This window comes from Chrysemys picta, chromosome 18, assembly GCF_011386835.1.
Source record: "Chrysemys picta bellii isolate R12L10 chromosome 18, ASM1138683v2, whole genome shotgun sequence".
NCBI lineage: Eukaryota > Metazoa > Chordata > Testudines > Emydidae > Chrysemys > Chrysemys picta.
The window spans coordinates 16,426,934-16,451,921 of NC_088808.1; the positions used below are offsets into that span (position 1 = coordinate 16,426,934).

General features: G+C 47.7%; 1 protein-coding gene across 2 annotated transcripts in view; it reads left to right on the forward strand.

Annotated features, from left to right (window-relative positions):
• Positions 1-24,766, forward strand: part of NTNG2 (netrin G2) — a 70,723-nt gene extending 45,957 nt beyond the window's left edge. For both annotated transcript variants that reach the window (XM_005293297.4, XM_065572252.1), the window contains exons 4-8: positions 2,405-2,577; positions 4,596-4,622; positions 21,495-21,662; positions 22,806-22,940; positions 23,565-24,766. In XM_005293297.4, the coding sequence (XP_005293354.2) occupies positions 2,405-2,577; positions 4,596-4,622; positions 21,495-21,662; positions 22,806-22,940; positions 23,565-23,788 (727 nt within the window). In that variant the 3' untranslated portion in view covers positions 23,789-24,766. The remainder of the gene's footprint in view (positions 1-2,404; positions 2,578-4,595; positions 4,623-21,494; positions 21,663-22,805; positions 22,941-23,564) is intronic.
• The last annotated feature ends 222 nt before the right edge of the window (positions 24,767-24,988 follow it).

The window sequence follows — 24,988 nt, forward strand, 5'->3', positions numbered from 1 at the left end:
TTGAGACAGCAAATTTGCTCCCTGATGGAGTGTATATTTCCTTCTCTGCCTGGGTCAGAGATGAGCAAGGATTGTATGTTGGAGAGGAGGGACTCTGCCCAGTTTCTGCATGGCATGTGAGGAAATAGTTTGCTGGAAATAAGAACAAGGAAACAAAAATAACTTAGGAGTGAAATCTTCCAGCCATGCACACATGGGATCACTGCAAGGGCAGACTCAGTGGATCAGAAACATGGGGATGGGACTCTTTGGAGATTCTACAGAAACTTCTGCTCCTAGAATAGTTTCCACAAGAGATTGTGATTTCTCTCTTGACTGGGTATAGTGCAGGTGAACAGTACCAGGTTTACACCTCTTGAGACTGATGTCCTCTGTTTATTCCCAGAACAGATACAGCACAGAAGGCAGCCAGACAAGCTTCTCCTATGCACTGTCCCATCAATAGGCCTGATTCTCCACTGCCATGCACCTTCTGGTCATTTACACCTATAAAAACTGAGTACTACCCAATCAGACTTCTTCACTCACTTACATGGGTGGTTACATTTCTACACTCCCTTTGCACAGATATAAATGTTACACAAGGTGCAAGGTCGTAAAGAATCAGGCCCATTGTACCTCAACCCTAACCTAGAGGAACTACTTGTAAGATAAGCAGGGTTCTCAGGCTCCATGGTCTATCGGGCGCATAGCCTGACTATAGGCTTGCGAGCCCTGAATTCTAATCTCAGCTCTGACTTGGTAGGAGTTACCTAACCCCTCTTCTTCAGAGTCCTCAAGTGTAAAACGGGGGTATTTAAAGGCTATCAATCTTGCAGTGGTTCATTAAAAGTTTAGTCATTAATATTTGCAAAGTGCTTAGTATTGTTTTCATTCTTTGTTTTCTCTGGACACTTCCAGAAAGGGAGCAAGTTGTGAGGATTTTTTTTTTTTTTGACAAATGGCCTTTTATCCACTAAGAACTGACCTGAGACTCACTATATTCATTTCACACAGGGCACCAAATAGCCATCAGTCGGTCATAACTTTCAGACATCACTGCTCAGGGCTGGATTGCAATGGTTGGTCTCAGGATGAAAGGTTCTATAGCCTATCACTACTCCACCCCCTGGGAGAAAGGCTCTTAATTTTAACAACCTGTTTGTGGATTGAGGGTCATGACTCATTAATATAAACACGAGCTATTCCTCTAAAATCCTGTGCGTCTAAGGGCCCAAGATAGTTCAGGAGAAGAAAATGGGGGGTCTGGGTGATCTCAATGATTCTCAGAGTCAGCCTTCCCCTATCTTATCCCCATAGGTTTTCAGCATGGGAAGAACATGTGAAACTGGGAGGTCTAGGTGGTGTTTTGGATTGATGTGGAGGGTTTATTTAACATCAGTCTGCCTTGGATCACAGGTGAAAAGATTTTGCTGATCTTCACTTAAGACTTGGTGATTGTTTGTCAGCTTCACAAATAGTAATAAGTTAGGGCTAACTTTGGGTCTGACTTATACCTTCTGCAGTTGCATTGAATTCAGTGGTTTTGCACAGGGCGTGAGTCAGCACAGAACTGAGACGTTAGTATGTATATAATGCCTTTCATTCAAGGATCTCAAAGCACATTATAAATAAGCCTCAAAACATTACCCCCATTTTACTGATGAGAAAAGAGAGGCACAGCGTTAGAAAGTAAGGCCAAACCTGGTTGCCTAAAATCAGGCCCTCTAAATCCATCTTTAGGCACCAAAATAAAAGCAGCCTGAGGTGCAGTTGCTCAATGAGTCTCCGGTCTCCTAGAACCTTGATCTTACCAGGCTAGGTTGTGCCATTTACTATTAGCATTTATAAACAGGCATAGTCCTGTCCTATTGCAGTCATGTGGGTAGGGGTGTTTCAGATCCCCCATAAACAGGTGAATGAATCCTCGTAACACAAATGCCAGACACAATAGGAACATGGGTGAGTGCCATGAAACCCTTGTCAGAGCTGCTGTGAAGGGGTAACTAGCTTGGCTCTACTTCTGTATGTTCAGTTCCACGGCATGTCCATCTCAGCTGGGAGTGGATGGGTTACTGTCCTGAGAACATAAGAACAGCCACACTGGGTCAGACCAAAGGTCCATCTAGCCCAGTATCCTGTCTTCCGACAGAGGCCAATGCCAGGTGCCCTAGAGGGAATGAACGGAACAGGCAATCATCAAGTGATGCAACTCCTGTCGCCCATTCCCAGCTTCTGGCAAACAGAGGCTAGGGAGACTATCCCTGCCCATCCTGGCTAATAGCCATTGATGGACCTATCCTCCATTAATTTATCTAGTTCTTTTTTGAACCCTGTTGTAGGTTTGGCCTTCACAACATCCTCTGGCAAAGAGTTCCACAGTGGCATTGTGTACCATTCTCTCTCTTTCGTTTTCCTCCTACAGGTGTAAATGCAACCTCCATGCCAACCTGTGCTCCTTTAAGGAGGGCAGCCTGCAATGTGAGTGCGAACACAACACCACTGGCCAGGACTGTGGCAAGTGCAAGAAGAACTTTCGCACCAGATCTTGGCGGGCCGGCTCCTACCTGCCTCTCCCCAACGGATCCCCTAACGCATGTAAGTTACTATACTGAACTGAGCTCACACTGGTCCTCTACACAATGCCTGCAAGTGTAAGTAAGCACCGCTTCAGGATGCCTCCATCTGGAGTCAATGCCCAGGTCTGCAGGAGAGGAGGGTTTGGTTTTACAATGGAAGTAAACATTCACTCGGTTCTCAGTGTGCACAGGAATTGATTGCCACATGGGTAGATGGAAGGGGAGCTTGATGACTATTTGTAGTGGAGTGGCTGGAGTGAAAGGATGTGGATGGACAGAAGGGTATCCAGGCTCACAGATGGTTAGGTGTAGGCCATTAGAGAGATCCATGGCCTTGAATAGGCATTTTACTCTGAATTACTCTGTCCCTTAAAGAAAACATCATCAAGTGGCTGTGGGAATGTATTTACCTTCAATTCAGTGCACAATAATTGCACGGAAGACTGAAGAACAGGAGGATGGAAAGGAGTGTTGGGTGCCCTATTTATTGTCAGCTAGAAGCTGTTCATATGTACATCATGGAGTATTTGGCCACAGTGAAGAAGACAAAAGTGTCCCTGTCCCTCAGCACAGTAACAGTCCCATGCAATTAATTGTCTGCTGCATTCGTGTTGTGGTACGTGCTCGCATGAAAAAAAAAACAAACATCAAGGCTGTAAGTCATCATCATCATCTGATCACGGGAATATTGGTGGAGGAGGACACCAGACATAGTCCAATCTCTCCAGGGTTATGTCCAGTTTACATTAGCAGGCTTGCTTAAATGTCACAGAGCAGCAGTAACCACTCCAGCCTTTTAAGTAGCAGCCTTGAGTGTTACCAAAGAGAATCCTTTTTTCTCTCCCCCTCCATTTCTGAAAGATTTATGCGCTTTAAGATGATCAAAGCTGAAATACAGGCTCCGAAGGCCGTGACAGGAATGTTTTGTGTGTGCCAGGGATGGTAGATGAGCTGGTTCTTTGAAAGGGAACAAGCTTGTCAGCTACCACCAACTGCCTGTGTTCCTTCAAAGGATCCTGGGAGAGATTTTTGGTGTTGACAGGGACAATGACATGCTATTCTCTTTCTTCCATCTCTCTCCCCATTTCTCTATCTCTCCTTCCTTTTTCCTGACTTTCCTTATCCCCACTTCCCTTCCCTCCATTTCGTTCTCTTTTGTACATCTGTCACTCATTCTTCTCTATATCTCCCCTTCCCTCCCCCCACCCCACAAGCACCCACCTCATCCTCTCTCCCTTCAACTCTCTCTCTGGCAGATTTATGGCCAACTTCTGGAGTAGAAGCAATTCTCCAAAGGCCTTTCTCACCAGCCATTGTAGTATTTTCATTGCTGGCCACCTTCTTTATGGTTGGGGAAACCTAACTACTGGGTGTTTATCTCCACTGTAATATCTGGATTAAATGTGACCTTAAACGGTCCTCAAACTTTTCTCCCACCTGTGACCAATAAACTAGCAGGGTTGGAAGCCGGCACCCTCAGCCTCACCCCATTGAATACACAACTTAGAGGCAATTTCTTCCCACCAAAAACTCCCAGCCGCAGGTCAGATGTGGTTTCCCCTCTCCCCTAACCTCCATTGTTGGGTGTTCCGTTCCAACCTGAAAAATACCAATCCCAATACAATCCCCTATGAGTCAGGGCCTGCACCTTGGGAATCCAGCAGTGGTGATGTGGAGCTAGTGCCGTAGCAGCACTGACTGGATTCACATCACACGGTTTCTCAGAAGAGACCATGACAAATCTCGAAAGCATACATGACCCTTACTGGGCATAATGGCAGGTCAGGAAAAGGGTTAAGAAGAAATTCTATTAGCAGTAGGCATGCTGGCTTTCCTCCCCCAGCCACTGCAGGTAGATTTCAGCCTGTGCCTCAGGACCCAAACATTTTCAAGGCCACTTCTGTCTGGTCACCTCTATGGTTTGCCTAAGGCTGCTTTTAAGACACAGCAAGCTGGAACAACTATCAACAAGGCTCCTGTTAATTAGCACAATGGCTCTCGGCTTCTGCTGACCCTGTTTCTTTTCCTTTCCTCCAGGTGCAGCTGCAGGCTCGGCCTTTGGCAGTAAGTAAAAAAATGTAACTGAACTGCTGGCATGTGACATCTTCAGCGCATGGGCCCTGTGCACATCACTTGGGAGACAAATGGTTCTTTTCTGCTCATTATCATCTGCCAGGCAATAAGTCTTCTCCTCTAATTGTCTCTCATTGTCTGTCCCATCAAAGAGCTTTCTATTTTCCTTCTTTGACTTCAGTAACCTCATTGTTTCTTTCTCTGGCATGGTTTCTCCCCATGAGGTTCGTTAGAATGGCAGCAGGAAAGGAAATAAAAAACAACACACTTCTTCAAAAACACCAATGATTGCATTGAACTTTTCCCCCCAGTTTCACAGACTCCTGCTCCAAGGAGCTGTTTTTGAATTCTTTGATACAGCATCCAGTTTGGGTTACCTTGGGCCTATCATGCCATCTATTTAAAAATAAAATTATATATAAATGTAATATTTGAGGCACACGCAATTGATTTCAGTGGGGATTTCTGCAGACCAAGCACCTTCAAACTTTGGGTCACCTGGAATCTAGATCTGAATTTTGTGGCTCAGGTTACTCTCTGAAAGAAATATACAGTGAAGCTGGAGAGCACACAGTGGAAATGTGATGGTGAATGGGATAGACAGGCTTGTTTATGAGTATAAGGCAGCTAAAGAGGGATTATTTAGCCTTCACAGAAGACAAGAGGTGACCTGAATTAAGTATTTAAACTAGCTAAGGATTATTATGAAATTAAGCACGATAATCTACAGTACATGAGGTTGTGGGACAAACAAGGACTCGGGGACATAGGTTGAAGTAAGAATTTACATTCATAATAATCCCTCACATTTTATTACTGCTGGCCAGAGCAATGAGAATTGGAATAGAATGAATATTATAGTCAAACCATGGTATCAAGTAGTGTTCCTGAATTACTCTGTCATCCCTGGGGTAACTCCCCTGACTTTTCAGGAGTTATACCAGTGATTAATTTGGCCTATTGTATTAAATAATCCAATGTTCGCTTTTTGGAATTTATTAAATGAAAGGGACGTCATTTGATTTTATGATCACCTTTTGGTAGTCTGAAGGGAATCGTTTTGCTGATTAGGAGGTTTGTCTTGGAGTATCTTTGCCATCAGAGAGCTCAAATGTATATGAGAGAGATGGCACAGCTATTGTCAAGCTTTCAGACAGGAAAGGCGTGTGTAGCCGGTTTCTGATCCCACATGACTGTGCAACTCCTGCCTCTCTTTGCCTTTATCCCGTCATGATACAGACACACTCATTCTCTCTTGGCCTTTCTGGGCTTAATTAACAATGAGTTAGTGATAAAGTTGGCAATATTGAAACCAACATCCGTGCCAACAAAGCAAAATTATGTAGTAACCCCACCGAAACATGCACGCACACACGGAATCTTCCTAGGTTCTCATCACAGATCTAACACTGTCCCAGTGCTAAATTCTCTCTGAAATTGGTTCCCCCCCCCCCCGCCCCCCAAACCCAGCAGCTTCTTCTGTACATATCCCGCAGCTGGGTTCTTCAGTTTTTCCTCTCTCTCTCCCTCTCTCTCTGAGAAAACCAAGAGCAAAGCTTTTTGGTCATCAGTGTCCCCAGTTCCTGGTTGGTGACATACTCTCAGGAGCGAGGCTGTCCTTGTGTTCCGAGGGCTGGTTTGTAGTCGTCATTGTTAGGCCTCTTTGGTAGTATACTGGATTAAGTCCCCAGGACAGCATGTTGATGTAATTTCTATAAAGTGCTTGTTGGTGACTGCAGAATGGGAGCCCATGGGGCCAGGTGAGAGCCATTCCTACAGGCATGCTCTCAGGGTTCTGAGCTGACTCAAGTAAGGAAGGAGAAAGGAGCAGCTTTTGCGACTCCTTTACGTGACTAGTAATGGCTGGAATTTACAAGGCCTTAGAGCCAGTTCTCTTCCATTAGATTCTATGGGAGTTTTGGCATTGATTTGAGAGGGAGCAGGTCCTGTGTGCCTCCTTCACTGTGAAAATAGATCATGGAGGTGCCCAGGGGCTTGGGATTTTATGTACCATAAGAAGCAACATCAAGAGGCACAGAGACCCTCCACCCTCCTCAGGTGCCTTCTTTTCACCTCTTTTCTTTGTTTCTTGTTAGTGTATGAACGACCACAGCGAGTTTCCACTACAAAACCCATTACCACGACAACATCCAAAACTACAACACCCGCCACCACTGCCACTAACCAGCCTGTCACCACGCAGCAGCCAGGTGGGTGCCAAGCTCCACTCCGCAAGGCAGATCCTACCTTTGCTAGTACAGATAGGTCCCTTAGCTAGTTTCACTTCCTTCTTCCGCTGCCGGCTTTGCTTCCCGCTGCAGCTCCTCAAATGGCAATGATTAGCTTTAAAAGGAAGATTATCTCCTCTGACTCCTTGTTCATCTATCTTGTAAGAGTTTCTGGGGACATGGATAAAAATCACACTGGATGGGTTCAGATCCTCCCAGCCAGCAGAAAGCCTAATTAATGTTCATCCCTAATTTAATTCAGGGAAAGGGCATCTGGACCTGGAACATTAATAATACACAGATTCTTCCCTCTTCAGCAACAGCAGTCAATCCCAATCCCAAAGTCGACTCCTTAGAAGAGGCAGGTTGTTGCATGACCCTTCATCTGTCTGTCTATCCTTTGCTGCTGCTCTGAGGTTATCGGAGCATCATTTCCCCTTGCCTCAGACCAGGAAGTAGAGGCCAGAGCTGGAATTTGGGGGCATCTAAAGCTATCATTTTGAAGCTTTTACTTTGGGACTAGCCTTTCAAAGTCCTCTGAGAGTGAATAGCTGAGCCACAAAAGTTGCTCTTGTGTGTGTACTACAATGAGGACGAGGATGGGAGAGAAAGAAATCTGAGGTTTTATTTGCCTGTTTCTTTACCAGAAAAGAACAACAAACTTGACTCACCCCAAGCAAAGGGGCGTGCAGGATATAGAAGGCTGGTTTTGTGTCTCTCCGCTTTGCACAACTCTAATAAGGAGTTTTCGAAATGCAGGGGCAGGTCCTCCACGCTCCTACTTCTGCTTTGACCTTCCAGCAGAATGATGAAAGTTGGTCTGAGTGGACAGTTGAGGATTTTTCTTGCATCAGGGAATTCTCCATAGCATAATGGGCATGGTCAAGTAAAGAGTGCCTGGCCTGAGCACTGCTGCATTCTAGTGATTCCCCAGCTAATGGAGTGACCCCTCAGGGCCCATTGCAGGTGGGTGTAATTTAGAGCAGCCCTGAGGGTGCTCTAAGCTGGACTAGGAATTGAATCAGCTATCTTTGCTCTGCTTCTCAGCCTCTTGGGTCCTGTACCAAACCCCTTCTTGGCCAGACCTGAGGATATAATCTGTGAAGTTTTACATTTGGAAAAGTGGTTTGGAGGGAAGAGCCACACTTTAATGATCATCAGAATGATTCCATAAAATGCTTGGGGACAGGCTGATCACACACACTGGAAGTCTTAATATCTTCTAGACTGCCCAGTAGAGAGAACTTGTATCACTTTTTGGGGGAGGGAGAGGGGGAGGTTGTTCGTTGTTGTTTTTTAAACTACATGCAGGCCTGGTTTCTCTCTTCTTTTGGGGAAGAGGAAATGAAATGTTTCTGCTGTTAGTTTACAAGCCTCATGCACTTACTCTGCTGCTGTGTTTTCTGGATCTGATTTTCCCATGGGGACATTTTCCACCCCCAGTACATTAGTAACAGTCAGTCTTCTGGGGGAGTTGCTGGAAGCCAGTTGAGGGAAAGGCAATGCTTGATTGTGTGTGCGAGCTGGTGGATTCTTACCAGCCCGGGGGGTGGTTCAGCAGATGATCACTAACATGATTTGGCCCTGTGGCTAAACTTCAGATCCCACAGCTCCAAATGTCACCATTGCCTGGTGGGCCAGAAGGACCCCGACCACCACAGAAGGGGGTGGTGTGGGGGAGGGGGGAAGAAAGAACACCAGAGGGAATGTAGAAGAACTTATAAAGGGCATGTACCTGCATTTAGTTTATCATCATCTACAGTCAAAGTCTTCAGTCCCATTGCCCTATAAATTCTCTGACCTCTCAGGCAAATCCACAGTTGCCTAGGGAGGCAGCGCCCAGCCTGTGCCCAACTCTCCCCAAACTCAGTACCTTACCTTTCTCCCAAGGGTGATAGTTTCTTCTCTGAACCCTTTCTGAGCTTTCACCTCCCCTCCCCAACCCCACATAGCACTCCTTCAGCCTCCAATCTCCTTAGGTGTTACCTCTCCTCTTCTCAGCCCTGGAATGAGTTTATCTAAACCCCAGGCCCCACCCACTCCCAGCAGCCTCTGAGTGGAATGGGTAATTGGAGTCAGCTGCTTGGTTTTTTCCCTCCTACCCACATGTGACAGTCCACACTGCCATAGTGTGTTTATGCAAATATAGATATATTCATGGAGGCACCATGGTTTAGTGTTTACAATGGGGGTTTGGATGGATCAGGAAACCTGGTTTCTATTTCCACTGAGGCATTGTGTGACCTTGGGCTAGTCACTTCAGTTTCTCCATCTGTAAAATAGAAATAATACTTGCCCGTCCATGCTAATATATATAGTGAATGGGTTCCTACAGCCCACACTTGAAGATTATATTAGCTCAAAGAATGTGTGCATATTATTAACATACCTGTAATAATGAAACTTGGGTTACATGTACATAACACGCACCCAAGGTCATGTGATTTTTATCCATATTTGACCATAGTAGTGCTTTTGTGTGTAGCGTGTGCGTGTGTGTGTGTGTGTGTAGCGTGTGTGTGTGTGCGCGCGAGAGAGAGAGCGCATCTTGCTGAGCATCTGTCTCTTATGGTGCAATTAATGATCTGTCGAGGTGGGGGGGGGGATGGCAGAAAGGCTGCATGTTTCTATTAGAGAGGGGTGAACAGCTCTGAGAGAAGTATCAGACCATCTTCCCCTGAACACAGGACCTTTGTCATTCTCTAGGCTGGAACCAGCCCCTCTTCGAAGGTTCTGGTTTACACCACTCACTTTTCAGTTAATGATTTCTCCTTTCCCAGGCAGTATCTGCAGCTCTAGGTTCTAACCCAGATCAGAACAAATGCCAACAATAAACCCTGTTCTCATGGCCTTTCTAGCCCCACAAGGCCCAGATGGTTCAGGGTGACGCCAAAGCTTTTGAAGAACAACATTTGTGACTGAAGGTTGCTGGGAAGAGAGGCTTAAAATATGATCCCAAGGGCTGCATGGGACTCCCAGCTGTTCTTGAACATGACCCTTCCAGAGAGCTGCCCGTCTGTTGATGGCCTATCAAAAAGAGCAGGTGACCTGTGACCCACTTTCTGTGCAAAACCAGTTTCTTCCATTGAATTAACTGGTGTCAGGCTGCAAAATTTGCAACACGATGTCCATGGTTCTAGATTGGGGTGGGCAGGACTGAGCTTCGAGCCTCTCGTTCCCCCCGTTTTGTTCCTCTACTGACTTAATGTGTGTCATTGTGATTCCATCTCGTGGTTGCTCCTGATGAGAAAAACAGCCTGCTACGTACTGACAGCTAACTGTGTTACTCCTCTGGCTGAAATGGCAGGGGTGCTGAAAGCCCTGGACTCGGTCCCCATTGATGGCTATGGCCTCTGCACAGATGTTGCCACAATACATTACGTGTACATGACCAGGCCGAGATAGGAATCAAAGAGGAGACCCTAATTCTGATTGGCCCCGCTACATATGTTTAAAATCAGTGTAACTCTATTGACGTCAGTGGAGTTACTGCTTGAGCTGGGCCAGAATCCCAGCATTCTCCCCCTGCCCCTTCAGATGGGTTCAAAATCCAGGTCTGAATTTTGCTGCTCAGGTCCCAGCTGTACTTTTAAACACAGCTCTAGCCAGGAACAAATTTTTAAAAATTCCTTTAAAATGCTGCCCCGTCTCTGTGCTGTTTCTCCTTCCTTTGGCATGTGTTCAGGTCTTTTACCCTCTCAATTTTTGCTTCCCACCCTGAGCAGTCACTGCCAAACAGCCACCTGAGCTCCCTGCCTCTGTGCCTATCCAAGAGACGCAGAAAAAAACAGGTATTTAAAGCTAGACTGATTTTTCCCCCCTTCCCCATTTGTGCTTTCATGTACTAGCTGGCAGCAGTCGGGAGAAGAATGTGGAATGTAGACTAGAAGAGCAGATTAGATTTGGTTTTGATCTTTAAGTTGCATAGATCCACTAGACGACTGCTCCTTTTAGCTGCCTGTCGTGTTCTTTGTGGTCAAGGTGGAGCTGTGGTCGTGTGTTAGCATGAACCTCTTTTGCCTTTCATGTTGCCAAGGAGCAAATCCGAGGTGGGAGGGGGAAATAGAATGCATTTAAAAACATAGGGACATAAACTAAACTCAGCCAAAGGACACTGAAGGGGAGAGACAACTAAAGGAAACTGAGGAGTCATGCTGAAGAGAAATTAATCAAGTGCTTTTCTTAATCTGTTAATTTCCCTTTCCTGTTTCCTTGTAGAAATTTGTCATATTCTGTCAGATTTTGTGCTTTCCGTTGTCAGGCAGTGGCATTCTTCCCTCAAATTTGGGGTGATCAAAAAACCCCCACCTCTCTCTACCTCTCCCTCTTTTTTTTTTTGGTTCATGGTCCAACCGTCTCAATGGTATCAGTTCAGCTCTGGGAAAAGCAATTTGTTCATTAACTGCTCTGACAGAGCCAACAGAAGGAGCACAGAAGTGGAGTGCAAAACATTGGTTTTGTATAGGTCCTACATAAATATTAGCTACTCCACTTCTGTATTTATTTTCTGTTGGCTTCCTAATGTTTGAACAACCCAGTTTCAGCCTTTTCTCAATGTGAGACTCATGTGAACTTAACAAATGTTTCCCACAACTAGGAGAGTGAAAGAAGCATCCAATTTACTGGAACCTTCTTCCTCAGTATAGACAAGACCTAGGACACCTCTGGTCTGTACTGAAAAAGCTCAGTGATGGGACCATCCTGATTTTTGCCAGACTCCAATTCTAACAGAGAGGGTCTGGAAGAGAAATTTGTGTCTCTCCCTCACACCCACAACTGATATGTAAAACCATCTGTGAATGTCACTAAGCTACAATGGAAAAGTTCTTGGGATAAAGAGCATTAATAATTCTCCTGACTCTGTAAAGACGAACAAGTGGAGGTGTATGTGAATGACTAAAAAGCAAAATGCCTCTAGGGCTGGTTTTTATTGTGACTCTAATTAAACCCTTGCCAATTAGTGAGGGGCTTTTTTCATATTCTCTTTAACACCATATTAATATCAATCGGCTTCCATTTTCCCAATGAAAAGGACACTGTCACCTACTTTTAGAGATTGTCATATATTTTTTACTCTGCATTGTTTATAATCCCCTAGTGGGGGCCGGGAAATCACATTTCTCTCCTTCTTGGGTTTGTTCTTTTAAATTTGGCAAAGATTGAGGGTTTTCACACCCTCCCCCCCCCCTTCCTTATGTTACTCAACTGAAGCTTGAAATTAACAACATGGCTTTTTCATTTTACTTCCTGGTTTGTACACTAGCAAGAACGAAGATTGTCAACAAAATTGTGGCGCTGGGGTTTGCTACAGACCCAGTTGGGAGGGCACACAGTGAGTTATTTGCAATGGGAACTACACAAATGGGCAGCCATCTTGTTGTTTTAATTTCTTTGCAATGGTTTCTTGAGTTCCTGCACTGATTTTTAGGAAAATAGACATGGCCGGAACACAGGCCTGGGAGCTAGGAACTCCCAGTGACCATGTGTTGCACTCGAACTCTCCACTTGTAGCCCTGGGTCAGTGTCCCACAGTGCCTCTAGTGGCGAAGGCCTCAGAAACTAAGGAATGCCTGCGGTGGTAAGTGGGTGGAGTCTGAAACATTACAAGCTGCACAGTTGTATAGGTGCAGAATAAGTCAGCATCACTCCATTGCAGTCAGTAGGGCTCTGCCAGTTTATATCAGCAGGAGATCTGGCCCTTCATCTCGTAAACCCAAGGCTGCTAGCTGATGCTTCCGTTTGCCTCAACCCCTTTTGTAATGTGACTTTCCTATATTACCTCTGCAAGAATTCACCAGCTCTTCGGCAGCTGCCCCACTGCAGGTGGGCTCCCCCCAATCCAAGGCTGATCCTGGAAAAGAAGGTAGGAGACATGCTGCTGAACTGGTGTTACAGGCTAGTACAGTCCAACTAGGGACTGATGCTTAGAAATTGCTTGTTACTAGAATGCTCTGCTTTCCATGCATCTCTCTCTCCAGCCCAGTTGGGAAAGGCTCTGGTTTTGTCTATGCCCTGCGCACCACTGGTAATGTGGAGAGGCTAGACTGAGCCTCCGGGTTTAGTCATATACATGAAAGATGAAGACGATAAATGGTAGAGGAAATTGTTCTCAGCTTGGTGCTCGGGTGAACTGTGAGGATCATGGAAATCTAGTTGATTCCTGAGTTTAGACCGTGTTTGTAAAATTGAGTAACTTTGTAAATTGTCAGGAATGTGTTGTCTGGTGCATAGACTCTGTATGTTTCCTTGGCTTCTTGCCCTGTACTTATGTGACCAAGGTACGCTGTAGACACTACACGCGGGAATCTCAAGAGATGCCATGCTGGGCTTCAGAGCCTGAGGCTCAGCTTACCTTGCCTAGTCCCCCTCCTTCCTGGTTCAGACCGATACACTCAGTGCTGGCAGCAGACTGGCACTATCCAACCCTGTTTCCCAGTCGATGAGCCCCTGGCAAATTCCTGCTGTATAAATTAGCATCTCTTTTAATATAGAATCTAATGTGTATTAGCGCTGGGCCCACACTAAAACCCAAGATCTTGAAATGTGAGGGGCTTAGAATGGAGGGCTGGAATTCGTACCTAGATCTGGAGTTCACTGTTGGTCCCTATCTCCATAACAATGTCAAGCCAAAAACCTGAAGCCAAACACTGCCCCAACTTTGGGGCATTTGAAATCTTTGTGGCTTGAGCCCAGCTCTAAACTACACGTAGATATGATACTGTATGTGGAGAGATGGATTCATATTATCCATATCTATGCTAGATTGTGCTGATAGAAAGTGTACCTGATGGGTAGGGTCTTCATAATGGCCTTTATGAAATAATTGGGACTCTGAGTTCTAGTTCTAGCTTTGCATCTGACCTTGGTTGAGTTATTTCCCCTCCCTCTGTCTCAGTTGCTCTGTCTGTAAAATAGATCTAACGATGTCCACCTTTGCAGAGTGCTTTGAGATCTATGAATGCAAAGCACTATATAAGTGCTAAGACTTACTATCACCTGAGAAGATACATTAGAAGTGGCTGGGCTCCCAGTGATGGCTGACCACCATGAGGGGGTTTCCTCAGACCTATGTTCTCGCATAGTCCACCTGCAGTTTTTTCCATCAGTTTTGAGTTGCTTATGTGAAATCCAGCTAATTCTGAGCTGACGATATTTCAACAAAAGAAGAAGAAAATAATTGTCTTGCATTCTGTCAATTAACAGGGACAGGTACTTTCTTCTCTGGATGGAATTAAAAGTGTTTCAAGACCAACTTAAGTTTCTACCATTTGGATTGTTGCCAAGTGAGCTAGTAGGCATCCCTTCTGTTTAAGGAAGGAGTTAGAAATGGTGGCTAGAGGATCCTCTGTAGCTGGTGAGATTCCAGCCACAGCTTTCCTCTCCTGTAGGCTGTAGAACAGCCATATGCTGCCAGCAAACCCAACAGCTCCTTGCATGAGGAAAGGTAATTTTACTGCTTCTAACCGTTGCTGAAGACCCTAATTTCCATGGAGCGTTGATGGTTTTTAGAAATTGGATGGGGGGAGCAGAGAAATTTGATGCTGCTCCACCCTCCCAGTCAGTGGGTCTGACTGAAGCTCCCTGCACAGCCTTTATGAGGAACAAATACAGTGTCTACATTAAGCTGATGTTCTTTCTGTTGGTGCCATTTCAAGCTGTTCGGCGTCCAGCAAACCCAACAGGGCTTGGACCCAAACGTGTTCCACAGGAACCTCCTGAAAACATCCGAGGTAAGGAGGTGCTCTCGGGCTCGGATCCTGTGTCAAAGGGAAGCGAGGACAGCGCGAGGGGGTTCTCTTCCAATGTCAATAAAATGTGGACGCATAGCAGTCATTAGATATTAGAATGACTCGCTAGGAGGAGCCGACCATGGGTAGCTAATTCCCAGGCGGATCAGAAGAGATTTGGGCTGGACTAGCCCCTTAAGGCTATGAACTCTCTTCAGCCTGTATCCTGGAGCTCTTTCTTTGTAAGCTTGTAGGAACAATGGATGAAGACAGACTGGGAGGGGAAGAAGGATGGTCTTGAGTTGCGAGATCTAGATTCTCTCTCCGGCTGTGCCACTGACTTAGCGTGACCATATTCAAGTTACTTCTCTTTTCTACACCTCCAGTTTCCCATCTGTAAAAAGGGGGTGATGTAGCTTACCTTGGAGGGGTGTCTGTGATTATAAATCCACTCTTGCTTGTGAATCACTTGGAGCGCCTTGGGTGGAAGATGCCAGAAGCAGGCAAAGTCCCATTTTTTTCAATGAGAATAAAGTTGGTGACCTTTAAACAAGCTTATTTAGAATCAGTTGGGGGAGGAGGGAAGGTGCTTTCTCAGGTCCTCATGCTGGTTGCCAATAATACACAGGAAATGGTTTCCTCAACCAACCAGATGCCCTGTTGGACCAGAGCTTTGTTTTCCTAGCTAGAAGCTGTGGCTCTACACCCCAGTTAACTGAAAAGACACCAGCCAAAGGTGCTGTATTTAGAAGAGATTTCACCTGCTGCAGCTGAGAACACCACACGCCCCTCCCCCTGACCAATCAACTGGCTAGTTTAATTAGGCTAATCGGCCACCCTGGACTGACATAGTTAAGCCTAATTAGCTGATCCCTGGATTCTTAAACCTCCTCCCCCCAGAGAGTTTTTTTCCTTTGGGTTCCTCAGAGCCATAGGCACCTAGTAAAAGCCAGTCTCCTTGTACAGCTGCAGCAATGGAGAAGCCTAGGGCCTGATTTTTCCATGGCCTTGTACCTCACCTCAACATTTGAGGCTGTCCCAAGTGGGTGTAAAACCTAACTGTGCACGCACCGCTGTGCTAGCCTTTCACACCCACTGTGCCCAGGTATAACTAACATGACACAAGGGAGACTCGAGTGCCCAACCTATGTTACGGACACTACCTAGCCCCAAAGCCTGGCTGAGCAGGCTGGTCTGCTGCGCTGCTCCAAACAATGGCTTTGGGTGGGGAGATGCCAGGACATGAGAGTTGACTTTGGGACTTGGGGCGGGGGTCACAGTGGGATCCTCCAAGTATTAAGAAGGAAGGGGGTGTTCCAATCCCCCATGCTTGCTCCCCCACAAATTCCTCAAGTGTTCATTCACTTTTCTTTTACTTCATCTCGTCCCTCTTTTAGGGAAGTGGGTAGCAGGTGGGGCCATTTTCCTCAATCCCTTACCATGGGGTGGGACCATCTCCTGATATTTGCCTTGTTATCTCTGCAGCCCCTCCCCCCCACACACACACAGCCTCAAATTAAGTTCAGAACGGTCCTGTCAAATGCCCCCAAATCAACCATCGTGTTTGCTGAGTCTCAGTGCCACTGAGTTGGAGGGTTTCACTGCCCTGGGGACTGGCACAAAGGTGGGCAGGTGTTCTGGGGCGGGGGGGGGGGAAACAACTGTGTTCTGCTGGCGGCACTGCATTACGTGCTGCCCTTCATCCTGTGCCAATCCCCCGGCCTGGTGAGCAGCAACAGTGGGAGAAGAGGTAAGACAGCAGCACGGAGCTGAATTGCTCTGATCACAGCTGATCAAAAAGACTACACAGACAGGATTGGGGCTCTGTCACCATGGAAACTTCGGCCTAGCGAGGCTTCCCCCAGGCTAAAGCCACCTGGCTTGGGGATAGCAAACAGCCCACCTGTTCAAGGGCTGGCAGCTGCCTAAGGGCTAACAATAGCTTGGGCTGCCTGCCGGGTTCACTTTTCACTGATGGGGCTGCAGTTGAAACGAGTCAGGATGGAAAACTCAGGCCCTCGGCAAGAAGTAACGAAACTCAGGAGCAGAGGCACCTGGGAGCCTCCAGTGACTGTCGCTTTGTTCACTGCGTGGCCCAAATGATCACTGAAAGCACTGCAACAAACAGGCTGCCTGACAGCGCCCGGCTAACCCCATAGTTGTTCTCCAGAGGGCAGTATTGTAAAGCAGTGGAGACTGGGCCACTAGCCGCAACCCTGCATTGGCCCCAGCACCCCGGCCGGGCAGCGTGCTCCTTTTCGGTCATTGCTCTCGCATCTGCCACCTTAGGCTCGACAGGTGCTTTGCAAGGCAAGTGAGTCCTCCCTTGAAAGTTGCTGCCGTTGCGGAAACTGAGGCACAGGGCATTTAATTGACTTGCCAGCGTTTTACACCATGGGTGTGCTACAGCAGGGGAAGGACCCCTGGCTGGGGCTGGCTCCCAGCCGCCTTCTCTGAGCACTAGCCCCCATCACCAGTGTAGCGGGTTCACCAGCAGGCTGACCGTTTCCTCTCTGTTCCCTGCCAATTGTGCCCTGCCACTAAGGCCTCATTATTATGATGTATATTGTGTAGTACCTACCATCCCCCAGGCAGGCTGGGGCCCCATCGTGCTTGGCATCATACAGCCAGTCGCTCTTCGGGGCAAGGCCCGTCTGGGCCTAAGAACAGGCCCAGGGCTGTGATTTGGGCAAGGACAGCGCATTGTTACAGTCTGGGATGCTGCCCGTGGGGTAGCAGACCCTGCTTGGGGTTGGCTGTGACCCAAGCAGTTGTGGGGCCCCCCACACGCTTTTGGCTCTGTGAGGCCCAGTGGTCGGCTACGAAGGCTGGGTCAGCCCCTCCGTGCCTGGCCACCCAAGCCGGCAGCTGGCCCTGCCTGTGACTGGCACAGCATCCTGGCCAGTGCCAGGGATGCAGCCTGCAGTGTTCTCCTCCCTTCCAGCCCGCTGAGCTAAATCTAGCCCAAAGGCGCTGGGAGGCGCATGGCTCCACCTGCCTGTTTGGCGAGGGCAGCTGAGAGGCGCTAAGCAGCGGCACCCAGGCTATGCTGTTCGGAACATGCCTGCGAAGCGCTGTAAGGTGGGAGCTTGCCCTCGGGTGGAAGGGGGGATAATGCCGTTGTAGCACGACTCAGTGAAACAACCCCCCCACAACCCCTCAAGAAGAAGCACGTCTGCTGAGTCACACAGCTCCCCCCTCACCCCCCCCCCCAGGGATGGCAGAAATGAAGGGCTGCACAGCGTGCCTTTTCGCTGACAGCTGCTGGGATGGAGTAGGGGGTGTTACTCAATCACCGTCCGCTGGCTTACAAAATAACGCTCACTGGTGTCGCTTTGCTGGTGGGTTCCTGAGCGTCCATCGCTGGGCCATTTTACCTGGCACTGCAGTCACTCACCCTAGTCCCTAGCAAGGTGGGAGGCTGAAGGGTCATAAGCACAGCAATGGGGTGGGGGAAACGAGTGGGGATCTGTTGATTAGAACAAGGTATTGGGCATCAGGCCTCCTAGCGCCTATTCCCAACTCCACACCTGATGCACGATATAATTGTGCGATAGTCCCTTAACTGCCCTGTGCCTCGGTTTCCCCATCATAAAAGAGAGCTAAAAACTCCTACCGTACTCCCAGGGCCTTTGGGAGGCTTTGCTAATGAAGATCTTGTAAAGAGCTTTGCACTCCTCAGATGAAAGCCAGCTATGAAACCGCTACGTGCAGGAAAAATACAGCGTGAGGCTGGGGCTTTTTTGCTGGAGAGCAGTTTGTAATTCGAGAGGGGTTAGGCTGTTTACTGTCAAATGAAAGAGGCTTGTCTCATCTCCTTCCCCTTCCCCCAGGAAACAAGTTATCTGTTTTTTTCTTTTAAAGTCTATTTCAAGCATAGTTGAAACTATACCTCACAGGGACTCCTGCACCAGCTCTCGCTGGCTGATTGACTGTTCTTCCTAAACAGAAATGAAGAGTAAAATTCATCCCTGTGCAGAGGGGCTGTATGAGGCCCTGAATCTCCCTGACACCTTTGCACTGGTTGAACTTTCCCCTTGGGGCACATGAGCTTAGAAGGTACTTTGACCTATGAACGCCTATGGGACAGGTAGGCAGCGTAGCTACTCACTGCTTAAGGCTGTCACCAGAGTGAGGGGACAGCAAATCCATGGGACAACTGCAGCTCTGAGTGTTAGGATCATAGAATGCTTTCAATGGGTGGGCAGGGCATGGATCAAGTGCCTGAATTAGGGATTAGAACAGGTGACTCAGCCTTGGGATTCCAACTTTCTCTCTCTTGCTCTTCCACTGACCCACATCAGCAAACCACTACCTTCCCCCCGTGCCTCAGTTCCCCCATCTGTAAAGTGGGGGATAACTGACCCTTTCCCACAGCCTGGGGGGTGTTGCAAAGTTTAATCTTTGTAAAGGAAAGTGGTCTCCTTAGCTAGGCAGCTCTTAGCTGCGTTCACACTGGAAGCTCCTTGGGAAGAGAACATGTCATCTTCAGCCTTGTGCAGCCCTGAGCATAGTGTGGGCACTTGAACGAACATAGCAGTGTGAAGTTTTATTACCTGGTTCTTTGTTATAGCTCAGCACCCCAGGCAACAAGCCTGTTTGGCAGCCTCCTCGTCTCATCCCTGCTAGGGTTTAAAAAGGACAAAGCATCCCAGGCACTGAAACCCATTAGCCCTCATTGGAAGCAAAGGCCGCTAATGTAATCACTATGGTAATGCACTGAAGTACTGCTCTAATGTGCATGTTAGCAGCAAAGGTTTCTCTCTGCTGGGATAGCTCCGAGTAAGTCCCCTTCTCGGTGGGGCCGGCTACTTGCCTTCCACTGCTGTTGGGAATTCTCTCTCTCTCTTCTAGAGCATTGAGCTGTAGTTTTTTATTTATCTCACATGCAGCTGCTCCAAAGAGCAAACCAGGACACACAGCACACTCTGCTGGCAAGAAGCATGCAAAGAAGCCAGGTACTGCCTGTTGTAGTGTGTTAGCTGGTGGTGTGGTAGCTTGTGTACTGTTATGAGAGCCCTGGCTGGTACCAAGCCTTAGAGTAGTGGCACTTGCAGCTGTAATTGGGCTAGATAATATGGGCTAGATAATACTTAGTCCTGCCTTGAGTGCAGGGGACTGGACGAGAAGTCCTCTTGAGCTCCCTTCCAGTCCTACACGTCTCTGATTCCATGAATTGCTAGCCCCTTTTTGTATGTGATTTGGTGTGACCTACATTAAATGGAGTCCATGGGAAACTGATATTTTAAATGGCTAGACTTGTATAGCTATAGCCTGACTGTCTAACCTGATTCATTCCTCTACACACATGTAAAGCGGTGGGCAGGATCCAGGAACAATAACTCTGCTTTTCACTGAGCGCTCTGGAATAGAGCACTTTTATGGGTGGAATTTCTTATACACCAAACTTTAGGGGAGGGGGGGAGAACCATGAGAAATGTAGAAAGCCACCAGCTGTCTTGAGCAGAAATAGATTTCAGCGATGCCAACGTGATGTTCTTGGCTTACTCCATTATTGTTCTAGCACCAGAGCTGCTCTCCCGCAGGGTAGGAAGTGAATGTGTGTTAAGTGATGAGAAAAAGCATGTTTTTAATTTTTCCAAGCGGCTTCCAAGATCTCCAAACTCATCAGGCTCAAATCTGGCTCTGGCCCAGTGGCACCTGTTGAAACATTTAGAGGTAAGAGGGAGAAATGATGGTTGGTGGGAAAACAGAAAATTGAAACTAAGACGCTGTAAGCTTTGGAGGGATCTTTCTAACCCTGTGATCAAGATTTTCCTCGCCTTTAAAAAAAACAACCCAAAAACACCACCTACCTGGGTCAGGGAGGTGTCAGACACTTAGAAGACTAGCAGTTACACTTGTCTCTGAATACATCTGTTATTTATCATTATAAGAAAGAATCCTTATGATAAAATAACCTTCACACACCTACAACAGCCAGCAATACCCAATTAGAAGATTCCTTGAACATTAACTGAGCAGGCAAAATTTATTTCATTGAAATTCAGTGTTTACAATTCAGTCACAATTCATCTCAAAGGCACTGTGAACTGTGGGGGAAAACCCTGCCTGTCTCTTTCATAGAAGCAGATCTCACTCCCCTTCCCCATAAACCTCCCCTCCCCTCCATGTGCATGGCAGCTTGTGTCACTTGCATTCGGTCTCCCTGCCATTCTTTTTGTTACACTAACAGTCAAGATGGGTTTGAACCAAATCTCTAGAATCCCCCAACTACTGGGAAAGGTCAGACCTGGTCCTGTTGGGCCTGTTTCTACTGCACCTTCTGCTCCTTTCGGCCTCTTTATTCTGCTGCTGGTGACTAGAGACGCATGAACGCTGCCTGTGACAGCAGAGCGTTGACCTAGGGTGGAACTAGCAATGTGAACTACACACACATTGGCTCCTCTCAGTCTCTTGTGCCAATCTGCTCCCCATTATCCCTTCAAGCTCCCCAGGCAAACTTGTCACCCTGAGCCATAACGCTGCCAGTGCAGTAAGACAGACATTTCTAGCCATCTTATCCCCTTGTGTGTCAATGGAGAACAAAAGCTCTCACTAGTCACCCTGATTAAAATCCTGTTCCTGGAAATAAAACTGCTAGGGTGCGGCTCAGAAGGGTGTGTACCCATCTACACTTTAGGAACAAGGCCTTAAAAACAGCCTTTTCCTGCAGTGAGAGCAGGGTAGTTACTCTCAAACCCTGATCACTCACATGCCAGCAGAGGCCTTCAACCAACCCAGCTGTCTGTCTCCATATTGGGGGGGGGGGGGGGGGCAATTGTATTGTCAAAAGAGAACCCCTCTGAATCCCCTGGATTCGTGTCACTACCTTATTGCCTCTGATGGCGCACGGCCATTCTGTACCATGGGAATGACTGCATGCCAGGGACTTCTCTCCCCACCAGACTGCGAGTGTTATGGCCACTCCAACCGCTGCAGCTACATTGACTTCCTGAATGTGGTGACTTGCGTCAGCTGCAAACACAACACCAGGGGGCAGCACTGCCAGCACTGCCGCCTCGGGTTCTACCGGAACGGCTCGGCAGAGCTAGACGACGAGAACGTGTGCATAGGTGAGTAGCTGGGGCACTATGGCGCATGGTGGACACTCCTCTCCGGGGAGTTTCACTAGGTCGCTACTTCACAGCTGGCTGAAATTAACAATGGCTGAAAGTAGTTACCAGTCGCTGGCTGTTTGGTGGCCTGTGTGAACGGAGCCTGGTGGCCATCCAGTTTCTGGCCAGCAATCAGCGCAGAGAGGCCAAGGTCTTTAATTGTCCTTAAAGACTAAATAATTCTGTCTCTCCCAAAGGAGATATTTCATCTCCAGCTCAGGTAAGGTGCATTGATAGCCCAGGATAAGGGAAGTTTGCACTGCCCTAGAAAGGAAAGCTGGATTTGAACTGGCAAACTCAAGGTAACCAGTATGCTATCCCCAGGTCTCTTAGCTAGCCTAGCCTCCGGCCCCAGCTATTTGGCTCTTGCTGGGTTATTCCTGCCCATGGCACGGTTCAGTAGCGGAGGTAGTAGGTGCAGCTTTGCTGTGCTATTCCCCGCTGCACGCCCTTGGACTGATCCTAGGGGCTGTTGCCCCACTGGGCACTCATTCACGCAGCCGTGGAAAAAAGAGAACACACCTTGCTCACCCATCCCTCTGAGCAAAGTGGTGCTGCTGCTGGGTCTGACCTGTTTGATCCAGTGAAGAGGGACTCCCTTCTCCCTTGCCACCAGCGTTCCACAAGCCCTGAGTAAAAAACCACTTCACTTTTGAGGCAATTAAATGGACTTGCAGGTAGTTTGGTGTGGTCGACCCTTCAGCTACAATCCTGAGACCCAAGATTGCGTGTGGACGTTGAGCCAGTGGTACATTGCATAAGGGGAGAAGCTTGGCCAAAATATGCCCTCCCTTCCCACCACTTCTGGTGAGCTGTGCGCTTGGCTACTGCCCTCCAGCCCAGAACAAGCTGCATTTTAATAGTAGGTAGAGCAGAATCTGTGTATAAATTGCTGTGGTTGGAAAGGCAGCCCAGAGCTGCAAGGTGGGGTACTTGTAAAAGTTCATTCCTAAAAGCCAAGGATTAAATGGGCAGCTCACACTGCCAGCCCTTCTCAAGGTCCTGTCAGCGTGCAGAGCCCTGTCGGAAAGGCATGAAGAGCTCCCTGGTGCTCAGTGTGCACAGGCGAATGTAGTAACTAGCTTCCATGTGTTTGGACAGAATGTAACTGCAATCAAATCGGATCGTTGCACGACCGCTGTAATGAGACCGGCTACTGTGAATGCAGAGAAGGTGCCGTCGGGCCCAAGTGTGATGACTGCCTTCCCAATTACTACTGGAGACAGGGTTGTTTTCGTAAGTACCGCAGGCCAGCGGGGCATAGCAGGGTAACAAATGCACAGCAGCACCCATAAAGCCACTGTTCTTGACAGCAGTGGAATGAGCTAGAGCGTGCTGTCCCCAAGCAGGGCCATGTGCTGCTGTGCACAGGATCCGGCCTGGCCAGAGAACAGGACTGTTGCAGTGAGCCAGCAGGAGGGAGCCGTCTTTAGCAAGACCGGCTCAGCTGCCACTTGGAGGTAGTTGCAGAGAGCCCAGGTTATAGGGCTGTGTAGTGCTGAGGTCCCTCCTCCGCCCCATTAATGTAATGTGATTGCACAGTTTACAACCACTGTTTGTTCCTATGAGTCTGGGGTCTTAGACTTGCACTGGTGCTGCAGGGCAATTGGATTAATACCAAGGACCTGAAAAAAGACCTGAGCAAAAGCCAGCGTCCACATTCTAGTTACAGTTTTAACCCAGGCTTTGTCAGCTACACCTTGTTCCCTATGACAGCCCAGTGGTGTAGCCTTCAACATCCCTTAATTATATTGAAGGCAATAAGCCTTCACTGTCGCACAGGGCAGAATCCTAAGGCCCCAGGGCTGTGGGGAGCTGGCAGTAATTCCATATGTTCTTTCTTCCCTCTTTGCCTTGCAGCCAATGTCTGTGACGAGGAGCTCTTGATTTGCCAGAATGGTGGCACCTGCTACCAGAACCAGAGATGCATCTGCCCTGCTGGCTACAAAGGCGTCCTGTGCGAGCAATCCAAGTGTGACTCTGACAACAAGGCCTGCAATTCTGCCTCCAGCACATACCTCAACCTAACCACCTTCCTCATCAGTGCTCTCATCCTCCAGCTGCGACGCTTGTTGGACTTTTGAATTGCAAACACAAGGGAGCCAAGTCAAGGTGCATCACCCGGGGGAGGCTAGGAGACTAAGGTCATAGGTAGCCCTCCACAGCATCACCTCCTCAGCCTTCCTTTACTCTAGGACTTCCATGACGTCATTCAGTCCCCTGTCCACCGAGAGCTACAGCATCTCAGGGGCTGACTCCTGTCCTTCCACCAGCAGCAGCCTTGCTCCAACATCCGCGCCCTGGCCAGAGGTAGCCGCAGCATAGACTTGGCTGCTGAGCTGCAGGGAGAGAACTGTGACAGCCATTGTGCAGAAGCTGCAGTAGCTTGCTGTCATTAGAAAGGACTCCTGTCACACACACTTCCTTAAAAGCAGTGACTCGTTCCCCATTTTGCACAGGGGGCTCTGGTTCCAGGGCATGGGGGACCCTGCCAAAACAGTGCCGCAATCCAAGGATTTTTTTTTTAAACTTTTCAGTAGTTTCATTTTCTTTCTTGTTTTGAAAGAGCCAGTCCTAATTGCTCCAGAGCCCCATGGCACCAGAGACTGGAGTCCAAGGCATCCCTGGGGACTCTTTGGTCCATCCTTGCTGCATAGTCCCATGTTTCATTGTTGACTTGGCCGGGCCCTAGAGATACCGTTGCCTACAAATCTAGTTGCTGAATTTATTAAGTTTTGTATTTTTGTTGTTGGATTTTTATTTCCTTTTCTTGCACTTGACCAGAACAAAAAGGCCATTGTGCGCATGGTATATCAGAGTGCAACGTCTTATCCAGGCATTTCCGTATAGTGTACGGTTCAAATACTTTTTTGGTAGAGAATTATTTTTGTTTGAATTAAATGCTATAAAAGGACTACAACCTAAAGGGACATTTTACCATGAGCATTTGATTCTGGTGTATAATCCTGACAGTAAAGCAACTATTAATTGCTGCTTGACCACCATGTTTTCCTTTGCGTGCAGAGTTAATTGCAGGTAAAGACTTATTTTTTGATACACGATGTTCTCTTGTGTTTTCTGACTCAAATACCAAGGTGCAATCTCTGGGGGTTTGTTGTGTGTTTAAGATCTAAGGAATTTTTTTTAATCGCCTTGCTGAAAAGGTCAGCTTGGCTGTAATCAGGGATGGTTAACAGCTACGAGCAAAGACTGGTTTTAATTTGGCATCTACAGAGACTGTTGGTCTCTTCTTCAGATGTCTTCTCAAAGGGACGCTGCGGCAG